The sequence below is a fragment of the Melanotaenia boesemani genome, chromosome 10 (genome assembly GCF_017639745.1).
Source record: "Melanotaenia boesemani isolate fMelBoe1 chromosome 10, fMelBoe1.pri, whole genome shotgun sequence".
Taxonomy (NCBI): Eukaryota; Metazoa; Chordata; class Actinopteri; order Atheriniformes; family Melanotaeniidae; genus Melanotaenia; species Melanotaenia boesemani.
In genome coordinates, this window is record NC_055691.1 from 26,514,717 (window position 1) to 26,538,542 (window position 23,826).

A 23,826-nucleotide genomic window follows, 5' to 3' on the forward strand; every position below is an offset into this window, starting at 1 on the left:
TATTTTATTATTACTCTGAAAGACTTAATTAAAATGTATGAGCTGTCACTTCACTTATGAATTCACTTAAGAGAAGTGTTGACATGTTGCTGTTCTTCCTCATTTAAATCAAATGAATTGAAGTGAGCGTGAGTTGCTGCATGAAGGCTTGTTTCCTGAATGTGCTCTGATCCGTTTCACTTGCATCAAGCCACAACCTGTTACGCTGTGAGGGATCACAGAAGTAACAACGAGCTCACGAGTGATTGTTTTAATCTCTGCCGAGATGGCTTTACAATTCAAAGATGAATTCTGGGTGAGTTAGTGTTATTTTACTTATTTGTCAATCAATTTTGCTGGCAGTATGAAACTCAGTGTTTTACTCTCCTTTATTTTAACTTGACCTCGGTTGTCACATGTAAAATACACAACATTTTTTTCTACCACTTAGTTATTTGAATACTAGGCCCGGCATGTAACAATTTCCATTTTTACATTTTTTTATAATCTTTTATTGACATCTGCTTGTTTTTTAATTGCCAATCACCTTACTGAGCATCAGGAAAGTTTGCGTCAGATTAGCATACAAGAGTTGACACATTTACTTTTTTAAGACTGTGAATAAAGTTTCTGAAATTTAATGTTCCTAGGGAGCTGACTTCACCAGCAATGCTGGTTGTGAGAATATTATTCAAAGACTCAATGAAGGTCGACGAACATGCAAAGACATAGAGGAGCTCTTGAAAATGAGGTTGACACACTAATTTCTGTTTAATTTTACCTGAATTTCTTAGTAATCGACCTTATAAAAAGGTGGCTCTCTTTCTAAATTTTAATTATTATCATAGGGCATCAGCAGAGGAGAAATATGGAAAAGAACTGGTGTCCATTGCCCGAAAGGCCGGGGGTTTGTCTGAGATTTGGTAAGAATGTGCGTGGGTACATTTGCCCAGGAATGCTTATCACTCTTTGTTCAGTGATTCTGTATTATAATGAAATTTATGCATGTTTTATGGATTTGTTTTGCTTTTACAGCACTCTGAAGGCCTCCTTTGACGAAATGAAAAGACGTAAGGACATGCTTTGCTGTCCATTTTATGTTACTTAGCTATTTTTTGGGCATTCCAGCATGATTGATTTGGTTCAGTGGTTTTAACGTATATTTTGGTTTTCAGAAATTGAAACCATAGGAAATTTGCACATTCAGTTGTCTGGGCTGCTAAAAGAGGAGGTGAAAAGAATGGAAGAGTTCAGAGAAAGACAAAAAGAACAGAGAAAAAAAGTGAGGTCTTTTTTTTTTTTTTTTTTTATCATTGCTTAAAGAGGAAATAAATAAAGAGTTGACTCTAACACAACTATCCTTTCCACAGTATGAAACCATCATAGAGAAGGTCCAGAAGACAAAAGTCTCCCTCTACAAGAAAACAATAGAAGTAAGGTCAATTCTTGCTTTCATGAGGATAGACTTCTGTTAATTCAAATAATCATGCTCTTACTAAGAAAATGTACTTCTCAGTTTGGGTTGAGGATCTCTAAACAGCATGAATCAGGACTTTTAGCTCATCTAGCTTCTGCTTATATTTGCTAGAAAATAACCTGAAGTGCAGCTGGGCCTTGATATGAAAAGATGTTGCCAAATTTTATATTATCATAAAAGGCAAAAAGCAAGTAAATTGCAGCATTAACACAGTAGGCTTGATGCAATAAAAACAGAAAGATTATCGCTTCTACTGTTGAAATTCATGAGCTTCTCTGCTAACAGGAAGGAAGTGAGTGATCTTTTCTGTTTGTCCTGGTGCACATGTATGTCATCTCTTTCTTAATAAAAGCCCTACATCTCTTTTTCCTGTTTGAAGTGTGAATGAACAAAAGCATGGGTGTCATTGTGTAAAGGGGTTTCTGTTTTGTTTCCTACACTTAGTCTAAAAGATGTTATGAGCAACGCTGCAAGGAGGCAGATGATACAGAGCAAATGGCTGACAGGATAGGCAACGCTCCCACAGCCACTCCCAAACAGATTGAGAAGGTAAATATGTTTTGTGGTGTGTTTCTTTTAATAACATTGTCATTGTAATAGAAATAATCTTTTAATTCTTTTAAAAGAAATAAGCCGAGAATGTCAATATTTAATTATCCATAAATAATTTTTTTTGTGTCAAAATCTGAGCTTTCTTTATTTTGAGAGGAGTATTTCAAATATCTGAAGTCCCACTCATCCCCTTTCTGCTTGTTTAAATGCTGCAGCCTCTTTAAAAGATATTCCTATATTGTAGTCAAATAGATTGAGAACACTTTACACTTGCAGTACACAAAAAAGTGAGTAATTACAGGCGAATGAGTCAGAAATTAACCTGCAACTTCAAATTAATTAATTTTAAAGGACTTCCTAAATAACTCAAAATCAAATACATCATTTTAAGCATCATTTTAAGCAGTTCTTATGTATTCAGCCATCATTAACTTATCTGTATGTTTATTTTTTGTCCCCCTGAAATAAAGCAGTGTATTGGGGTTTCAAGTAACAATACATGTTTCTATAGATAAAAGGGAAATAAAGCGGGGTTAAAGGGGAAATAGAGTAATATTATCCTTATCACAATGTCACAGTGAGATATGAGACACTTTAGTAAAAAGACAGTTTTACTTCCAAGTAATCAAAACTGAATTGAAGAGCAAATGAAAGCTTTATAACAATAGGGGAAAATAATAGTGATGTTACAGAACCTGCTCTGAAATCTTTCAGTAGTTGGTCTGCTACAATTGTTGCAACAGAAATAAAGCACATTTATATATATTCTACAAATGCTCCCTTCTTTTTTTCCTTTCATTTTTTAGATGAACAATAAGTCTAGACAGTGCAGAGAAGCTGCAGAAGAAGCTGGTAAGTATAAACAGACTAAAAGGTGAGATGCACTATTTGAAATGCATGAAGGAAGCTGCTGAAAAACAGTTTCAGGGTGGTTAACTTCTCTTTTTCAAGGGGTTCCAAGAATAGTTAATGTACAGAATATTAACTCGTGGGTGTCATATGTACATGTTAATTTGAACTTTAAATTGGCATGTAACTTTGTTACATGCTCTTTGTCTTTAGAGAACCAGTACAAGTCAAACATCGAACAGCTTGACAAGATCCGTCAAGAGTGGGAAACAACACACATTGACACATGTGAGGTATGACTCTAGGTGATCTTTTTTTTCTTTTCTTTTCTTAAACAGAGGACAAACTTAGACCTAGAACAGTAGCACCGCAGGTCTGGTTTGTCAGTCAGAATATGTAACGCTATCCATAAACAAAGTTCATAGCGAGTCACTAAATCTACAAAGATGTTTCCAGGCAACAGACTTCCTTTATGTGATAGCATCAGCAAAGCTGAAGCAGGCATTGAATGACATAGAACATCCCTGTCAGGTCAGTTGTCATCTCCAAAACACAGGAGTTTCTCACAGACATAGAAAAAAGGGAAGAATTTAATCACACATCTAAATGCCATGAAGCATTAAAAAAAAACTTGGTTAACAGATATTGATGCTGTGCAAAAAGCTGCCAGTTTTCTTGATTATCTATCAGCTTTCACTCAAACTGTTGCTTTGCAGATGTTTCAGCAGCAAGAAGAAGACCGGATCACTGTACTACGGAATTCCTTGTGGATCCACTGTAACCATTTATCAATGCAATCTGTCAAAGATGATGAGGTGGGGTATTAATTTTTTGCATGTGTACCACACAGTTAGAGAGTCAGTACTTATATTTAGAACTCCATCTTTACAAACTGCTTTCAGTGTTATGAGAACGTGAGAAAAACACTTGAAAACTGTGACATCGTCACAGACAACAACTGCTTTGTGGAGATGAAAAAGACCGGCTCAACTCGCCCCGGTAGGCACTTTTCCTTAACCTAATTTTAATTTGAATATGTTCCACGTTGGGAGGTGATTTTAATATTATCTCTCAGCTGGAGAGATGTCACCTCTGAACTGGCAGGTTTTGTTTTTTTTTTACTGAATTTCCATGCTCTTTCCAAAGCTCCAATTGAATACCAAAATTATTACGAGAACAATGCTTCATCTGAGAAAAACGGCAATGTTGGATTTGGAGGAGGAGTCATAAAAAGGTTAAATAAGAACAAATAATGGCTAAATTCTACCCTTTTTTTAAGTATCTGCTAAACATTTCTTGTTTGCCAGTTACTGAGAATTTTCTTCAACTTCTAGGTTTTCAAACTTTCTGCAGGGGAATTGTACCAGTGTCTCCAGACAGAACATCAATGAGTCAGTTGCACAACCTGCTGGTAATGTACCAAAGTTATTTCAGTAACACTGTAAAATCTACATGACAATTGTGATAGTAAAATCCACCTGATTCTGTCTAAATAATCTCTACAGAAACTACAAACTTACCAATTGTAGCTCTTATTCTTATTAGTTATTGCCAACGAACGATGTTGCAGGTCACCTACATTTACATGGTTTTATATACATGTATTTCTTTGCATATTTATGTTTACTAAAGCAATTTTTAATGCAAAGAAATACAGTTACAATTGCTAACGCCAGCATTTGTTACTGAAAGTTAAATTTGTCAGTGTTAGTTAGCAACCAAGCTGAGACGTTCAAATGAATTGCTAAATTTAACACAAGTTATTTTTACCTACTACCTCTAAAAAAAGGTCAACTATGAATGCATATCTGCCAAAAATTATTTCACTTGTGTTTTTTTAAAGAGTAGCTTACAGGCCATTTCCTGGAAAATGCTAAAAAATATTCATCACTAATCTTGCATCTGTCATATATACTAATACTGCATCCCGTAAATAGATTTTTGTAAGTCAAACATCAGCCCAAAGTCACGTCGGCTGATATTTGTTGCAAAACATAAGTTCATTCTCTTTATTCTTTATTTATTGATTTATTCATCTTTCAGCAACAGAAGCATTAGATGGAGTATATGCTTCCATTCCGGGATCTCAGGGGTTCCAGTTCAGCAGTAATACGTACACGGCTGTGTATGCGTATACGGCACAGGTCTGGTTTTTTTTAAAGATATGAGACAATTTAACATGTTCTTAATTCTATTAACTAAAAGAATATCCTGTTGATTTGTTATTTCTTTTCATGTTTAGGGGGAAGATGAACTCTCATTATCTGTTGGGGATGTTGTGGTAGTCATAGATCAAGGTGAGGATGGCTGGTGGATGGTGCAAAGAAATGGCGCTTCTGGATTGGTTCCAGGCACTTATCTTGCTAAAGAATGAATTTTCCTCATGTCCACCTGCAACAGCGACTGGGAAAATACTACACTTCTTCATGTAAATGTTTTAACTGCCTTAAATAACATTTAATCTGTTTTGCATTCAGCACTAAATTACAAATAGTTAAATGTTCCAAACTCTGACACCCCCTGGTGGTAGCATTGTAAATGAAACCGAGGCAGAAACACGTGGCTCTTGCAAGCTGAACAAAATGCTGACAGCAAAATATTGCACCTCTTCCAAATAACCTCTGAATTTTAATATATTAAAAAGAATGCAGTTATCACCTATAAATTATGTTCATAGTGGCTTTATGATAGAGCAGCATGAGGCCGTGGTGATTCATTTATATTCATTCGCCACGTTACAGTCTCCTCACTGCTGGTGCCTCTCATACTTTTGACGACAGGGAGATTTACTGATTTATTTCACAAGATTGTGACAATAAAGTTAATTTGTGCACTGTAGTTTTTTTGGGCAGAATGTTTAATTTATGCTGTAGGCTTGCATATTATTTATATGAATAGTTATTGTTTGTTTTCTGAAAGAATTTAAAGATAAAATGATTTTTGAGCATTAAGTTGTCTTTATTCAGTGTAGCATAGAAATATTCAGCTTTCTTATTTTTTTAAAGAACAATTTAATGAAGTGAAGGCTATGTCTAAGGTGGATAAAAAAAAAAAAAGATCATGCACTATTCATAGATCATGTGGCTGAGAGGTCGATTTACTAACATGTCAAGACTATTCTGCAGCAGGTCGTTACCAAATAACCACAGTGGAGTCCTTTTAGGCCTGTATACATGTTCAAAACAACTATTTAGAGATCACACGATGTTTAAATCTAGTTTGATGACAGTTTGGGGACATGTTACATCTCTTTAATGTTGAAAAATCCTGAACTCTGACCTCTTATTTTTGGGCCTTACAGGTAATAAAACTTAGTTAATATAGGATTTGTTTAAACAAGAAAAAAAAGGGACACAGAATTCTGAATAAACCAGAAAAAATTGTAATTTAATTGCCAACTTTTAACTTACATAGACTGTATTTACATTCATGAGTCTAACTTCTGCTACACATCAAAAAAACCTATATTTTAAATCGAAACGCACGCTGTTTAAACCAAAATAAAGACCTGTATAGTAAAATCTACCTCGAGTTGCTTTAAACTATCAATGTACTTAAAGTTTCATTCACAAAATAAAGTTCAAAGGAGAGAAACTTAAGTTACATAGTTCACACACACAAAAACATGCTATGTGATCGAGTTGGGCTATGGTGTTATCGGTTTCTTATGCTGGTAAAGAGTATGGTTTCAACAGGTAGTAGAGCTACAAGCTGTGAAAGAACAATAAAAATCTCTTTCATTCAAGTAAATGACAGATTTTTAAATGAAGTATAATGTATAGTGCAAAGTATAATGAGAAAATTACCCTCTCCACAGAATCTCCAAAACCTACTGACAGTGAGTTTGTCAGAATGAACTTTACCGTCCTCATGTCAGTCTCATTACAGAAGAAGGACGTCTCAGTGACCTCTACTGAATTTGGCCTAAAGCTTTTTTGGTAAAATAATGTAAATGTTTTAAATGTAGTTAGTGTGTTTGTGTGATAACAGATTCTCTTCTTGCTCTCACCAATAACATCACTTCTGCAAGAGGTTCACGTTGAGAAGTGTGTTCTACTTTTTATGCCTGCGTGCCGCCTGTAATAAGAAGCTCGTAGGCAGGATCTCTGCTTCTGCGGCATAGCACGACACATGCACACAGCATCCCCAGCATCTGGAGAGAAAAAAGAAACATGTTTTAAATCTGAAATGTTACCTCACACAATATTTACAGCTTCTCAGACATTTAACGTTTGGTGATAGGATTTGTTTTTTACTTTAATTCTATTTTAAAAAAATGGCCCATATTAGTTTAAGCTTAACTTTTAAAGTCCAATGTGTGAGTGTTGTAACATCTAGTGGTGAAATTTCATTGTAAAAACTAATTATTCTTATTTCCTTGCAATTCAGTATTAAAAGACAACAAATCTTTAAATCTGTAAGTAGTACATTTCTGCTTGTATATTCAACCATCTCCTTAACAATCACATATTAAGGCAGGTAGAATTATACCCATTGAGAGTTGTCCTGCAATTTTATTTTTGCTTTCACAGTTCATAAGGTAATCTGAGACCACTGCTCAAACTGCTGTTGGGTAACTTTCTACAATTAGAACCATTATTTTACCCTTATTTTAAATTTTACTCAGGGGCCTGGGTGGGAAATCTCTGCAACAAGTCCAGAGGAAATGTTGCAGACATTTGCTATCTTACATTTCACCACTTCATCACATCTCTAGAACATTTCAGAACTTTAGTGTGTGACAATGCCAAGTTTTATACCACGATTACATCAAAATTTTTATGCTCTCCATTGACTTAAAACGAAATGGCACCATGGTGGATGTGAAATACCTGGATGACAGCAAAGGTCAGTGCAGTCCAGATGACATACATCATGATTTCCTTCAACTTCTTCACAACCAGAGCTTCACAACCCTGTAAACACAAAATACAATCAAGCACAAGAAAACTATGAGAAGTCATTCTATTGTGTTTTTTTTTGTTTGTTTGTTTTTTTTTCAAAGAACAAATATTTATACTTCTTGGTAGAGATCCTCGGGATGAGTCAGGGACCCTGTGCAGCTTGCAACACTGGATTTGCAGCAACTGACAGGTACACTGTTGTTTTTTGATTCGTCATACCAGCGTGTGTGTTGCCAGTCTGAGTAATTGTGGATCCCACAACACTGAAGCTGAAAAGAAAGACAGTAAAAAGTAAAGACTGAAATCTACTACCTGAAAACAGACAGACAGATGAAACATCAACATCAATAGATTGCAAGTGATAATAGAAGGCAGATTTTTGTCCTCACCTGTCTCTGAATATAGTCAATGGCACGGCTCTGGGCATTGCTGTTAGTGCCGCTGTACTCATTGTAAACCTTTACTATAGAGTCATTAACGTCGTTTTCAACCTGTTAACAGTTAAGAAGGGAAAGACCGGACATTTGCTATAACATCTCCTCAGACTAGATATCCTCATGACAGCAAACAGACATTAAACAAGTGTATCGCTGGAAGATACTAGAAAGATTAGCTGTGTCACAGGTGTCAAATGAAGCCATGAAAACAGACAGACCTGACATTTGGCTCTTACCTTTGCTCTATAAATGTATCCCAGAACCACCACTGCTACTTCCGTCATGAAAACCAGCAGGAGAATGATGACAAACTGTGGATTCAATAACAAGATTTAACAAACTTGAACAAGCCGCCTTCCTAATTCTTTGCAGTTTTGTGTTCAATTAAATGTGATAAATGAGAAAATTATTCTAATAAAAGTTGTATTACATGTCTCTTTAAAGCCAAAAATGTAAACTGCTGTACTGACCGTTGTAAGTCCACAGTAGCTCTCTCTAACTGTAGCGCAGCATCCGATGAGCCCAATGATGAACAGCAAAGCTCCAACTGCTATGATGATCACGGCTGGGATGAGAGTGTACACATCTTCAAAGAAGTGATCGTAGTCATCGTAAGTAATGAAGACATAGGCTCCAACATAGCACAGGATGCCAGCAGCGGCCTGTCAAGAAAACCAGAAAAAAGAATTAAACATTACTGCCCACAAAGGAAAACAAAAACATTACAAAAGGGCTAAAAAGTTGTTGGTTTTTTTGCATCATATTTCTGCTTCAGAAAATAAACCTCTGCTACTGTAATTTGCAGCAACAGTCACCGGGGTAAGGTAAACTCTTTTTGAATTATAAGGTTTTTTAGCAACAGGACATAATAAATAAACAGGTTTTAACATGTGATAATTACAACCACATTTAAAAAAATAACCCATATGACTCTCTACCTTTATTCATTAAAAAAGAAAAGTTGTGATTTGCGGTTTTATTCAACCTTGGGATGTTACTGGATGACGACAGGTGGAGGAATGTACATAATAAATGTGGGTTTGCCACCAAAACAAGTCAGAAACACAGAGTTTTGGAGTTGTGTAGTGCTACTCCAAGGTGTACATTAATATAATGCTGAGGAGGAAAGACATCAGCAACAATAGTAGATAGGCAAAGGCTGCTGCCTGTCAATGTGGAAAGAGTAAAAAGTAAAGCCATTTTCAAACCATTTGGAATCCATCATTTACCAGTAGAAAACACTATTTATAAGGAGAAAAGATTCAAGATGATTAATAGTTAATTTAGACAGACAGATAATCCAGTGCTCAAAGAAATTATGCAAATAGACAAAAACAAAAACTACATTTTTGTCTCCTTTTATAGTACAACTAAATTACCAGTTGTTTAAAATTAATTGTTTTTCTAACAGATGAATGCTTTCTTTCATTATTGTTTATTTTAGAATACTTTGTTAAGACATCTGCAACCATGCCTTTTACTGGTGGCCTTAAGGAGCTCTTTACCTCTTAACATAATAATAAAGCAATCCTGAAAAACTGGTCCTACATATGATATTGTTTGCAGAAAACAGCTCACTCCCAAAGGATGTCTCCAACCACTGCTATTGTATAAAGAAACCAATTATGTTTTTATCAATATGCATGGTGATAAATTAACTATTTATCACCATGCAGTAGTTGTCATAATTTATTTATTTAAACATCAGGAATAGCAAATTTCGTGGTTCATTTTATTTTATCACTTCACTAAATGGCACTGCATGAAGCAGGATCACATGCCATCTTGTAAAAAAAGAAAGTCGCTGATTTCCTTAGGGTGTTTATCTATTTATATGACTGAATATTGTTGACAGAATGGCTTTATCGTGTAATAAGTGGTCTACTACTACATTTAATTACGTTACAGATTTTACTCAAAAACATCACTATTACTATATAGTATATGAATATATAGTTAAATTAAGTGGTAAAATAATGTTATTTCGATTAAAATCCTCGTACGCTTTTTAAGATGCACACCAGCCATAACAAAATGCATAAAATATCTGATAGCCTGCATAAATATGCATTTAACTAAGCACACTGCTGATTACGCAGTTATACAGTCACTATTTCCCATGTAATTTAATCTGTATATTTGAGCCCGCAACAGACACTGCATCCAACCCGCCTCCAACCTGCAGACTACTAAAAACATGTAAAAACTCTTTACAACGACTTGAAGCTCCGGGCCGCTACACCATATTTTGCTGAATCACTTTACTGGTCTGCTTTAACCTACAAGACCCTCTGAGGAGGAGACTGGTCAAAAAGTAAAAGCTCAACTTCAAAGATAATGCACAAGGTCGTTTTACACTTAAACGTAACAGACTGTAGTTCATATAACAATAAGTTATTGGTAAGAAATTACAAAACCCTACTACTCACAGCATTGTTAAGAGAAAGCTTTGCCACTAGCTCTTCAAACTACTGTACTTGTTAAAAACAAACGTCGGCATGTTGAAGCTAGTTTAGCCGTCTACATTCAGCTAGCTGACACTGTGAATGACGCACATTTAAAATAGGCACGAATCTCCAAACTTACCCAAAATATCAGGTTCAGAAAGACCAGGACCGTCTTTGAGGACGTGATGCCACACTGTCCCATCTTCAACGTGGAGACTGAATGCCTCTCCTGTTGGAAAAATAATGAAATGCTCTATTCAGACATGTCTCTGCCTGCTGCACCAGTCGGACTCCAAATCTCAACTGTGGGCGCTGCAGACAAGCTGGCAGCACAGCTCCACCAAAACATCCGCAATAACAACGTGAACCTTGTTTTATAAAAGAAAAAAAGTTTACCGCCCCTAAATGTGTTATTTTACACTGTTTTATATTAAGTTGGGTTTATTTCCTGCAACAAATAAGTCAATTTACATAAAATATGTTAAGAAAAAACATAAAATTTTATCTAAAAGTCCAAGAGCTTTAGCGACACCTAGTGGCAGAATGCTGTAACAATTACTCGAAGCATACTGCCAGTATTTTCTTCCTAGCCAAAATTGTATTTTCAAAATCCAGAAATGTAATTAAAGATATCCTCAATAACATTTGTGTTAACAGAAACTTGATTTTGAGATTTCTAAAAATTTATATTGTAGTAAAAATAAAGTTTCAAATATCTAAAAAGCTTTTAAAATGTCTGTGTCCACTTTAACATATAAACTATATTGGATATGCATTTCAATCAATCGCTATTCATATTAATAGTGCAGATCTACAATAGCATTTTAATAAGTCAAAATTTGTTTTTGACGTTATTAGATTACCCTTAATTTTCTGAAATGACAAGTAAAAAGTGGATTGTGGATATCTTAAATTAGAATCTCTCCTAGTAATTTTCTCCATGTATTTAGTCTATTCTGGCCATCCTGAATTTAATTTTAGAAAGCATGGAAGTTGGTATCTCGTCATACACATTAATGGGGGAAATTGGGGTCATTTGACCAAGTAAGAATGACACTGGAGATATCTGCAATGTTCATTTAGGTAGGAGAAATGTAATTTTAGACATTTGAAATGCTTATTCTGACTAGGAAGAATTTAATTCTGGATATGAATTCTGAAGTGCATGTTCAGTCTCATGTTAAAACCACTTTCCATGCAGAGTGTGTGCTTTTCTTGTGCTTGTCCCTTACATAAAAGATGTATTAGTACCATTCAGGGGTTACTGGTCAGGTAACATGACATCATAAAATGTGAAGATCACTGGTATTAAGACAGAAATGAATACTTGGGTTTGACCAGTTTAGTGTTAAACACGTTTCATGTATGAAAATGAAGTAGGATAACTTCATATAATAAACAAGTTTGTTTGTGATATACAGTGGTGTGAAAAAGTGTTCACCCCTTTTCTGATTTCTTTCTTCTTTTTTTTTTACATTTGTCACTTGAAAGTTTCAGATCAAACAAGGTAAATATTAGTCAAAGACAACACAAGTAAACACAAAATGCAGTTTTTAAATTAAGGTTTTTATTATTAAGGGAGAAAAAAAACATCCTGTGTAAAAAAGTGATTGCCCCCTAAACCTAATAACTGGTTGGGCCACCCTTAGAAGCAACAACTGCAATTAAGCATTTGTGATAACTTGCAATGAGTCTTTAAACAGCACTGTGGAGGAATTTTGGCCCCCTCATCTTTGCAGAATTGTAGTAATTCAGCCACAAATGAGGGTTTGAGCATAAAACCACCCTTTTAAGATCATACCATAGCATCTCAATAGAATTCAGGTCAGGACTTTGACTAAGCCACTCCAAAGTCTTTATTTTGTTTTTCTTCAGCCATTCAGAGGTGGACCTACTGGTGTGTTTTGGATCATTGTCCTGCTTCACGAACGCAGGTTCGTTTCACCGTGAGGTCACGAACAGAGGGCCAGACATTCTCCTTCAGGATTGCTCGGTAGACAGTAGAATTCATGGTTCCATTCATCACAGCAAGTCTTCCAGGTCCTGAAACTACACTACCACCACCATATGTTACTGTTAGTATGATGGGTTTTTTTCTGAAATACGGCGTTACTTTTATACCAAATACAATGGACACACATCGTCCAAAAAGTTTAACTTTTATCTCATCAGTCCATAGAATATTTTCCCAAAATTCTTGGGAATCGCAGGCCATTTTGCCCAGTCTTTTTCTTATGGTGGAGTCATGAACACTGACCTTAACTGAGACACGTGAGGTCTGCACTTCTTTGGATGTTGTTGTGGGGTCTTTTGTGACCTCTTGGATGAGTTGTCACCGTGCTCTTGGAGTAATTTTGGTCGGCCAGTCACACCTGGAAAACTGTTTCATATTTTCATCATTTGTGGATAATGGCTCTCACTGTGATTCGCCTTAAATCCTTTTCCAGACTGATATATCTCAATGACATTTTTTTATCTCATTTGCTCCTGAATATCTTTGGATCTCGGCATGATGTCTAGCTTTTGAAGAGCTTTTGGTCTACTTCACTTTGTCAGGCAGGTCATGTTTACGTGATTTCTTGATTCAGAACTAGTGTGGCAGTAATCAAACCGCAGTGTGGCTCGAGGAATTGAACTTAGGTGTAATAAACCACTGTTAAGTTATGTTTTAACAAGGGTCAATCACTTTTTCATACAGGACCATGTAGGTTTGGATTTTTTCTCCCTCACTAATAAAAACCTTCATTTAAAAACTGCATTTTTTGCTTACTTGTGTTTGACTAATTAAATTTGTTCGATGATCTGAATCTGAAAGTGTGACAAACATGCAAAAAAAAAAGAAATCAGGACGGAGGCAAATGCTTTTTCACACCACTGTATACACACACACCTTTATTAAATGTTACTAGTCAGATTCTAGATGTGAAGAGTTGGAGTGGATATCAAATGATGTTTTATCTTAGGATGAGATGAGATTTTGCTTTGATTTTAGGAAATCAAAGCAAAAGATAGGCTACTGGGAGACATACATTTCTATGAATTATTTAGTTAGTACACTTCAAATGAAATCAAATTATTGAACATAATTAATGTTAAATGTAGTCAAAAAAGTAACAGGAGACTGCAAAATGTTTACAGTTAAATGCATCCATTTATATGTAAAAGGTTTTATCAAGCACAGTAATATATAAGCTTAAAGCCTCTTGACTAACCACTTTCTAATTTAGCTTTATTCATAGCAGTGGAGAAGCTGAAGTCAGCGTGTGTGCCAAATATTTTGTCCCAGTGACTAAAGTGTGGTGCAAAGTTGGTGTTGGGTTTCTGATGGTGTACATCATGTTTGCTGGGGCCTCCATAGATCCCAAATGGTATCAGACGTGATGTGGACCAGGGGAAATCATATCCACAGTGATCCTCTATTGAAACATACACATGAAATACCATGAAGGCCCATGTGGTGAGTAGATGGCATCTCAGGATTGCAGGATTCAGAGTGGTCCAAAAGCCCACTGTGACCAGCTCCCAACCACCCAGGCACTGGGTGGCAAGAGCAAAGGGAGAGGAGTATTTGTGGTGAATGGCATGAAAGGTGACATACAGCCATCGGATACGGTGATGGAGCAGGTGCCAAATGAAGTACTGGAAGTCGAAGAGCAAAAGGTTGCCTATCACCCCGGCAATCAGCTCCAGCAGTGATGGGCCCCTTTCTGGTAGGTCCACAGGTGGCCTCCATGCCCACTGGGCCACTGACGCTGGGAGCACAAGAAACACATGGTTGTACAAGGTAACACCTGCACAGTGCAGCAATGTAGAGGTTGTCGGCCGCCGACTCGGTTGAATCTTAAATTGTTGGATCCAGGCCCATCTATCCCCCATGATGTCACAAACAAGGAAAGGGAGGCAGAGGACAAAATAAGAAGAAACAGACAGTGCAACAGGGAAGAGTGGAGATCTCAAATAGTCACTGTAGTTTAGCCTTATATTGTCCCAAAGTGGTTGTAGCAAAGAGTTGTTTTCAAAGTATTTTATCCAGCCTCCGACACTCATATCAGCAAAATCCATTCCGAAGCAAAAGTCTCAGGAAATGTTTGAGGTCTGTTGATGCTTCAGCCTAACACAGCAGCTTTGGTACAACACTTCATCCCCTGAGAGTCTGCTTGTACTTTGCTCTTGGTGTGGTATCAAGTGACAACCACTGCAACAAATAATTCATATACCCTGTTTAAGTATAGCACTGTCCCCATATGATAAATTGTTTAGTAAGGTAAGTAAATCTCAAACAATACCTTCCTGTTAGTGCTTTATCATAGGTCAAGGAAATTTATTTACCATTTCTAACAATAGCAAACAAAATAGAAGAGACCAACAATAAAGATGCCAAAATGAAGGACAGCAGAAAACACTTCCTGCACCTTAACCAGTTAATGCCTGAATTTATTTTAAAATTATTTTAAAAAACAAAATACAGTTAAAAAATAACAAAAATAAAAACACTGGAAATAAAATAATAATAAAATTAAATAAAAAAAATAAATTGATTGTCAAAAAGTACAAAAAAATACATAATTAAGACAAAATAAAAGCAAATGAATATATAAAATGAATTAATTAGATAAAGAGAAATAAAATAAACAAAGGCCAAAGGTGGTTTGTCACAAATTTGTGACGCCAGGCGTCAAGGGTGCCTGTGCAGACACTAGGAAGCGATGTCAACTTCTTTGTCTCCCAGACTGTAGAGGGCGGCAACTTAAAATTTCAATCCAGATTACAGAAGAAAACCTTGCACATCCTGTGACAAAAATATCCTCGACCCTTACACAGTAGCCTCGTTTGACTCCATAACAGATCCGATTTATTATTCTAGAAGTCGGCTGTAGATTGGATCAGCGGGACGGACGCGGCGTCATTGCATCGTTGAACATCTTAAAGGAGGCTGTGTTGTGACTGTCGTGTCCCTTGTGTTCATTTTTACTAAACTATTCTGGAAAAACACTTAGGCAGCGAATCAAATGTAGAACATGGCACAACTGGACAGCTGCGACGACGTAGATGCTTTTATCAAAAGACTGGAGAAGGAGTCGCAGACTAAGTTTGTCACTTTTTCTGTGGACCGCCATTACAATGACAAAGGTATAAAGGTTTAATGCAAAAAGTAATTTTTCCGCCTTTCAGCTCTGAGTAACACCCAGCAAACATTGGTGAGCTGCCCCAAGAGCGCAGTTTAAATACATTCTGTTATCCTTAATATAATATTACCATTATATATTTGTCCAAGCTACTTTTATGATAAATGTTGTATGATTCTTTTTATATACTTGAATCACAGGAGTTATGATAATATTCCGGTGTAGTTACATTTTGTTATTTACCAAACATCTGGAACCTAGAATATTAGATATTATAACTTAAAAAAAGAAAGAAAATAAAACTTCAGTGAATGAATGAATGAATGAATGGTGATTAAATGGGCATCACTGCTTACTGCATTCTGTGTGTTGTGGGCCAGATTGTTTCACCTTATCCGGTTTGCCATTTTTCACATCCTGGATTCCTCTTCTGCGATGTTAGGCCCTCCTCCTTGGGATGATAGGGGAGGAGATGAATCAATATTTGAAAGAAGTCATTTTAAACTGACCTTTAAATATGAGAGTGAGCAAGGATATATCAGTGTTTCCTTTGCAAAAGTCTTTTAAGGACCTGCAGTGCAGCTACATTAGAAATGAATACACACAGACACAAACACCTTTAATATGTAGGCCTATCCAATAGAAATAATGAAACACAGCTGTATGCTGCAAAAGAACAATGGTTAGATGATGCACTTGTGTTTCATGGCACAATCACTTGAAATCTGTTTAAATTACGGCTCTGAAGCAAGCAAGGATGTCTCAATTTGAAATGCACGTAATTACCAAACCCCTCTCTCTTTGTTTCTGTCCTTGCATCCAGAGACAAAGTTGAAATTGGATAAGGAGATGATTTGGGCCTCATCCTCATACCTCCCCTTGACTCCATTTTTCAGATGCCAAATCAGACACCTCCATTCTATTTGTAAAAATGCAAAAAATAGACCTTTTCACATTTTTCCATACATAGATACAGACATAAACATGACACTTCTGCATGTAAACTGGTCATCATTATTTCAGTAAAGGCAAAGTTCTTTAATTGTAAACTTGTAAAAGAGGTACAGTATTTACTGTTGTTATTTTTTTATTTATTTATTTTTTTCTTTTACACAACAATTTCCCCATTATAGCAAAGTAACAATGTGCATTTGTTATGACATATTAAATATAGGAGGAACATCTATAAATATGAATATTTTTTTAACTTTAACTGGTCTTTATCAGAGTTAAAACAACAGTCAACATGTCATTGTTTGCTGAATATAGTGAATGTTGTGAGTTGGTTGTTTAACAAAATGCTAAATTTTATCACACAGAGTGGCAGCCTTTACCTGTAAACCGAGTGCACTGGCAATGGGCTGGTGGTGCTGGGATGCCTGCCATTGAATTCACTGGGACCCCATTCATGTTTATGGGATCTAAAAGGCTTGTGTGCCATCAGGGCAAAGACCTCGCTGTGTCCCAAAAGAGAAAGTACTTTGAAGAAAAGGCAAGAAAGATGGTGAGTCACTCCCTGCACAAAAAGCAGTGACACAAACACATGGCATTAGACTGTAGTCCACGAAAGTAAATATAAATAATAATATAAATAATAATCCTCATAATCTCCTTCACATTTTGCAGTTGGAGGACCAGAGTTTTGCCAACCAGAAATCTCGTCGGCCATCCACAAAAAAGGTGGGATGTCCAGCTGCCATATCCATCAGCAAGATTGCAACATTTCCTAAATTCAAGGTTGGTGCAATAAATCGTACTGCTGCAGTGATGTCATAGGGGCTACGTCGTAATTTGGACTTATCATATAAACCTCTGTTAGATGCACTTATTTACAAATCACATATACCTTATTTTTATTGCAAACTTGGGGTGTATCATGTATACTTTGTAAATAATACAAGCTTCCAGTTTTCACTTTGTCTTCCACTCATGGTGTCAACCACTCTGTCTTTACTTCTGCATAACATGGCTTCCATGGGATACATCTTTTATGCTCTGTCCTCTTTACGGACCTGTTGCCAGCTAACCAAAGCAGCTATGAGATGCTTCATCTGTTGATTTTTCCTGTCATCCAGACAGTGATGTGTGGAATTGATGCTCATGTTCCATTAAAAAGTAGTAAACTAACTTAGTTATCTCTGACTTGTGATTATCAGATGCACAGCCTGTAGGGTTAAGTGTATGCCATCCCTTTATGTTGTCATAGTGACGCAGCTCTTCTCTGGGAAGTAAATGTACACTGGACCAGTAAGTTTCAGCCCACACAGCACTGATGATAAAACAGCTGCTACATGAAAAAGGAAAGGCTTTAATCAGCTTTCTTTTAGCAAGCATATCCATGTTAAAAAAAGACTCATTTAAACAGGCTGCTTGTAATGTTAAAATAGTACAGAAAGAGCTTTTATGAATTTTAAAATGCTGCATTTGAGCAAAATCTAAATCATCGCCTGGTGTTAAAAATAATTAAGATTATCCAGTACATTTGTATAATTTGCTAGTCACGTTTTCTTCATTGTTATTTACTGTTTTACATGCTTGTTCTTCTAGAGGAATCTGTTGCCATCGGTCCTCTTCCTACTTAAAGCTAATTATTTGTTTAGGAAGGTTGTTAGCTCTTTGGAGGACTGCACACAATCACATCTGTGCTGGTTACATACCTAAAACCATTCATTCAATGTGGTGTTAAAATAAATGGATTTGAGTTTGCGAATAACATTAAAACAGTCCTGGAAGAACCTTTGCAAGAGTGTACCCAGACGTACACATGTAGTGCTGGATATTTTCTGTTGTTGACTTGCCTTGCTATCAGTGTGATATCCTTCCACTTACTTGCTAGGTACATGAAAATACCGAAAGAAATAAGAAGGCAGCCTCCAAAATTCTGAGAATGGCCTTGGAGAGAGATCCAGTTGTGTGGGAAACACGCTATGCTGTCACTCATTCAAACGAACATGCTGGACATGCAAATGGAAGGAATGGTATTAAAGCAATCATCATACAATGATCTGCTCATATTTTTAAATACGACAAAAATGGTTCGCAAAGTAAAAAATCTAAAGACAATTTTTTTTTCTTTCCTGATAGAGACTGATGTGACTTCATGTGGTTTGCCTCCACTTAAACGAGCGCGAAAACCAGATCTGAGGAAGAAATGTATCAAACTCACCAAACAACTGATGGACAGCTTACATGTCATCGAGGATCAACACACACTAGAAGAGCTTTCACAAATTTTAAGCACCCTCATGAAAGACCTTGCACCACTTACAAGCAATGTGGAGAGGAAGCCACTTCATCTGCAAACAAAGAGGGTCAGAGTTTCATCGGGCCATCCAACGGGATCGTCACAGCGGTGCATTGGAAAACTAAAATCCACAAACTTGAGGAATGTTGAAGCTCCTGCAGAGAACATGGAGGCTCTTCTTAGTTGAATGTCTACATTTTACAGCTTCTTTCTTTCTTTCTTTCTTTCTTTCTTTCTTTCTTTCTTTCTTTCTTTCTTTCTTTCTTTCTTTCTTTCTTTGCTGCATTTGCTTGTCTGTCTGTTGGATAGAAATGCACATGGTTGCTTCTACAAACAAAATTACAACATAACTAAACATCTGTATTTAAGACTCCCAAATTTATTTATTTTTTTGTTACAGAAGGAAGAAAATGTGATATAAATTTTAAACACAAGTCCTCCTTGTTGAAGCCTCTGTAAATGTCATTGTTCACATCAAATTAAATTATTCTGTGCAAAGCCACACTATTCATACTTTTTAAAAAAATATTTACTTCCATCCAAATGATTTAATTATGAAAATACTTCACTCTTTCCACCTCAAAATATGTCATAGCTTTATTAACTAGTTCCCTTCAAGGCCCAAGTACAGGTGATTGCAGCACATAATCCATAGAGCATGTTCCCATTCTGTTGTCAGGTGCATAAAGCATAGCAGAGGCAGAGTGTGTCTTTTCAGCACAAGAATGAAAGTAAAGTGATTTAATTTCAGTGCATGATGTTAGATGATATGAAATAATATGTGATGAATAGCCCCATACAATATTATCAGGAAGCTAACGTGAAATATGCTTGGGGTAATTGCAACCCATACAAGCAAGTTGAGAAGACCCGGCTGCAATTAGCTGCAATCTGGCTGCCAGTGATCACATACTATTATAAATACTTTTATCTTTGTTATACTGCTTTACAACCACATTCTTGATCACAAGGTAGCATTTGATTACAGAGCATTATCTTCCCACTTGCTCATATGGGTAATAATATTTGTCTTTCCAGACTATTTACATTTTAAAAGAGAATGTAAAGGTTATTATGCCACCAGATGTGATGACTGTGCCAAGTTAATTGGCCTGGCATGCTGAATGAACACTGATAAAACTTCTGATTGGGATCAAAACTATTTTATTACTAGAATAAATTAAGTATCTTAATTCTTTGTTATAAGTGGGAAAAGACTTCATTTCAATCATTTATGTATTATAGCCTTTCCCAGGGCCACTCATGTACTTTGATTTATTAAAAATTGCATCAAGAAAAACATTCATCATAAGATGATACCACAAGGTGGCGACAAATGATTTTAGAACCTGGTAGCAAGTTCTCACATTTTACACATTAGTTTGACCAATTTTATAATACTCTTTGCTATACTGTGGACTTCTTATTAAATAAATATCCATTTAAAATTAAAACATATTGATTGACTGAGGTGTTTGAAGGTGTGATATAGGATCTTCAGACAAAAGACTGGAGTTTGACTCTCATGTTGCTCATTGCAATGCTGCCATTGCCACCATGAAAGCCAAACACACCATCAAGTTTATGGACTGGCCTCCCATTGGTTTCAAGGTTGGCATAAACTACCAGGCACCCACTATAGTACCTGGTAGGGACCTGGCCAAGGTCCAGAGGGCTGTGTGCGTGCTAAGCAACACCACAGCAACTTCAGAGGCCTAGGCTAGGCTCAACCACGCGTTTGATCTGATGTATGCCAAACGTACCGTTGTGCAGTGTTACGTAGGTGAGGGTATGGAGGAGGGAGAGTTCTCTGACATGGCAGCTCTGGAGAAGGATTACGAAGAGGTTGGCACTGATAGCATGGGGGATGAAGATGTAGAGGAGTATTAAACTGGTAGTTTCATATAAACGTGCCTTATGTTGGCTGTTCAGTTGAAAGTTATTTTATGTAAACAATCTTATAATTGTTATTAACAAGGCAGTTATTTCATGTTCACAACCTGTTCCTCAATAAATAAGCAGTAATGTGTGCCTTGTTAGTTAATTAAATAAAGTGTTCTTAGTCTGCACTACTGTGTCTCAGCTTCCCAATGCATGTTTAGTTTGCAAAGTTAACAAAAATGTGATGAGCTTGTCAGATGCTCCCATTTAAATATTTGGAAACAGTTTATGGTGTGATTGACTTTAATTTTATCAGTGAGATCCAGAGTCCCTTCCTCTCCTTTCTGCCAGCACAGTATATGAGACATTTCTCAGAAGCACACTGACGTGGAGGGTCCCCACTCTACTAATATTACATGGAACGAGCAGTACTTTGGAGAACAGGTTGTGGCAAATTATAGAATTCAGCTTTGTTTTTTCTGTCTTCCTCTTTTCGCTTGTACACCCTTACACAGGTTACACCCTAGACACATTTTGCCCATAGCAAAAAACACCACTGAGTGTAAATACTAAAGAAATTCCTGAAGCCGAGACTTACATTTTTTTTCTGTTTTTTTGTATTCAAATATTTATGACTTTATCAGAAGCGCTGCCAGATGATTTTAGTCAGCAGTTGCAGGAGGAAAGCCAAAAGTGCATGCCAAAATTTCAACCTCCTCCCCAGCAAAAACCTGCAGCTCAGAGCCTCAGGGTATCAACAACACCCCCAAAGAAACCAACAAGGTTTGTGTATTAGGCGTACATGTGGGTCGGCTAAACATGATGTGTTCTGCGAAATAACTTGTAAGTTTGTGTGTGGTGTTTGCCAGGTTTCCAGGGAAGGCTGACGCTGGTAGCATGAAGGATTGAATTTTGACATACAGAGCAAAGCACTGATGAGGAGGGAGACACAGTTCTGAACTAAATCAGTCAATTGATCAGACTTTTTATACAAATTGAAAAAAGCAGAAATAACTAATTTATCAAATGCCAAATGAAAATTATACCAAATCAGATAGAATCATTTTCCCAGAGCTTTTACATGGTTTCCTTTTACTTTTTATTTAATTATTAAACACAAGAAAGAAGCAGCAGGTCATGTCATCTCCTATGATTTTGCATCATTAATGTTTCCTCTAATACACAGGCATATTTTCTCTTTCCAGAAATGAAACAACTGAAACAAAGGACTCAGAGTACAGCCTGCAAATTCTTGAAGAAGTTTCCATATCTGTGACAGAAAGGACAGAAGACTTAGCAGCACCAGGTTATCTTGGCTCTCTTTAGTAGTTTTATATCTGATGATGGTGCAGACCTGTAATTTGTTATCTGGCTCCACTAACTCCAGAAATGAAAATCCTGCCAAGTCATGTCACAAACTGTCTATGAGCACTCAGATGTAAAAGGATGGTGTTAGCATCAATGAACAATCATAAACACAGACAGCTGTGTAGGGGCAAGTTTCTTACAAGAAGAGCAAAACATACAAATCTGAAAATATGCTACAAAAACCAGGAAGGGAAGTTCGTAAAAATGAATGAATTAGTCATTTGGATGGAGCCATTCTTGTGTTCCTCCCAGGTTTGACTCACATCCAGCAGCTGTATGACCTGCTCTGCTTACTGTAAATGTACCAGAGTTAGATAAATGGTTATTTTTCATGCCGTCCTTTTAAGGTTTAGGAATGTTGCCCTCCTTTAATCAAATGATAAGGCTTCTGCCTTCATTGTCCCTCCTGCTGTTCTTGGGGAGGTACTGTTAAATTAAATGAAATTCAGAAGTAAGTCCTCAACTGTTTTTGTTTTTGCTTTGTGCCTCTTTTAGATTGTGTTGTCGACCAATATTGCTTAGACAGGTGGTACTATTCCTGACTTTAGGTTTGTCATTGATTCAGAAAAGACCATAGAATCATCTGAGAACACTTCCTGACTTATTTGTCTTCAGTTGTTGAGTGTGAGTCTTTTATTTAGTTTTGAGTTTCAGCAAATTCACCTGGATTGAGATGAAGTGATTGACCCAGTGACTGCAGCATATTCTAGTTCTTTACCATCAGAAACATTTTTGTCTGTTTTTTTGTTTGTTTGTTTGTTTGTTTTTTTTTCTATTTTTTGGGGGTCTATGTCCATCTTGACTTTAAAATGCAGTCCTATCAACTTTTTTGGATTTAAATCTGAGCAATGTTGTGTGCTTGTTGACTTCAGAATCAATGCGGTGGATTCAGTAAAGGCTAGTGATGCTGTTTCATCTGTCTGAAAAATGTTCCAAGACTGCTGTCAGGGTGGAACAGGACCACCCTGGAATGGCCCTGTGCTTCAGTGGATACACATTTTACAGTATTTTTTATTCAAAAGATTAAATTATACACATGAATTTAGAATAATAATTGTCATTGAAGCAGTAAAAACTGAGAACGAGGGTCCTACAGCACATTGTTAGCACCACCCTGAGGCTCCTGGTCTCAGAGGCCACTATAGTGTCATCTTCTTTGAGCTGACAGTGCTGTGGGAGAACCGCTTGGGGGAAGAGCATGAAAGGAGGAGGATCAAATGTGAACAGGTGGTCGAAAGCAGCGGTGGAAGGCGAAGTGTATGTCCATTGAAGTAAGCTGTAGAAGATTTGTGGGTGACTTGCTTCACAGAGCCCTCAGCTTACTGGGCATTACAGGAGGAGCAAGGAGCAGAGCCATTTGGAAGGTCACTGAAGCAGCAGAAAAGGCTTTGAGATGGCCCTGGATTCGGAATAGAACTCCATAGGGACAAACGAATGGCTCCTGAACCTACACACATGTTCTGATCAACCATGGTGGCCTGTAGTGGGATTCTGAGAAACCCAACCACCCAAGAACACCAGGTTACATCACTGATGATGTGTTCAGGTGCACCAGAAGATTT

At 36.8% G+C, this 23,826-nt stretch overlaps 4 protein-coding genes and 1 pseudogene across 6 annotated transcripts; 3 read left to right on the forward strand and 2 right to left on the reverse strand.

The window, feature by feature from the left end:
• The first annotated feature begins 70 nt into the window (after positions 1-70).
• On the forward strand, positions 71-6,310 carry pstpip1a (proline-serine-threonine phosphatase interacting protein 1a). Of its 2 annotated transcripts, none has more exons than XM_041996330.1 (15): positions 71-295; positions 630-730; positions 828-902; positions 1,015-1,049; positions 1,155-1,261; positions 1,350-1,412; positions 1,901-2,005; positions 2,815-2,860; positions 3,071-3,150; positions 3,574-3,672; positions 3,760-3,856; positions 4,004-4,091; positions 4,192-4,268; positions 4,901-5,001; positions 5,100-6,310. In XM_041996330.1, the coding sequence occupies exons 1-15, from the start codon at positions 266-268 to the stop codon at positions 5,229-5,231; spliced, it is 1,236 nt and encodes a 411-aa protein (XP_041852264.1). In that variant the 5' UTR covers positions 71-265; the 3' UTR covers positions 5,232-6,310. The 2 variants fall into 2 exon arrangements, with proteins under 2 accessions (XP_041852264.1, XP_041852265.1); XM_041996331.1 differs by having other exon boundaries at positions 4,907-5,001.
• On the reverse strand, positions 6,224-10,960 carry tspan3a (tetraspanin 3a). Its single transcript, XM_041996334.1, has 7 exons — positions 10,785-10,960; positions 8,669-8,860; positions 8,435-8,509; positions 8,151-8,252; positions 7,878-8,030; positions 7,690-7,773; positions 6,224-7,010 (listed from the first exon to the last, which is right to left on the reverse strand). The coding sequence occupies exons 1-7, from the start codon at positions 10,845-10,847 to the stop codon at positions 6,918-6,920; spliced, it is 762 nt and encodes a 253-aa protein (XP_041852268.1). The 5' UTR covers positions 10,848-10,960; the 3' UTR covers positions 6,224-6,917.
• Positions 10,961-13,852: 2,892 nt separating this feature from the next.
• ch25hl1.2 (cholesterol 25-hydroxylase like 1, tandem duplicate 2) lies at positions 13,853-14,707 on the reverse strand. Its single transcript, XM_041998072.1, has one exon. The coding sequence runs from the start codon at positions 14,705-14,707 to the stop codon at positions 13,853-13,855; it is 855 nt and encodes a 284-aa protein (XP_041854006.1).
• Positions 14,708-15,448: 741 nt separating this feature from the next.
• On the forward strand, positions 15,449-19,513 carry si:dkey-31c13.1 (uncharacterized protein LOC100002197 homolog). 2 transcript variants are annotated; one of them, XM_041995982.1, is made up of 5 exons: positions 15,449-15,775; positions 17,091-17,275; positions 17,398-17,508; positions 18,608-18,749; positions 18,856-19,513. In XM_041995982.1, the coding sequence occupies exons 1-5, from the start codon at positions 15,664-15,666 to the stop codon at positions 19,200-19,202; spliced, it is 897 nt and encodes a 298-aa protein (XP_041851916.1). In that variant the 5' UTR covers positions 15,449-15,663; the 3' UTR covers positions 19,203-19,513. The 2 variants fall into 2 exon arrangements, with proteins under 2 accessions (XP_041851916.1, XP_041851917.1); XM_041995983.1 differs by having other exon boundaries at positions 17,216-17,275.
• Positions 19,514-20,027: 514 nt separating this feature from the next.
• On the forward strand, positions 20,028-20,905 carry LOC121648124 (annotated as a pseudogene).
• Positions 20,906-23,826: the final 2,921 nt, after the last annotated feature.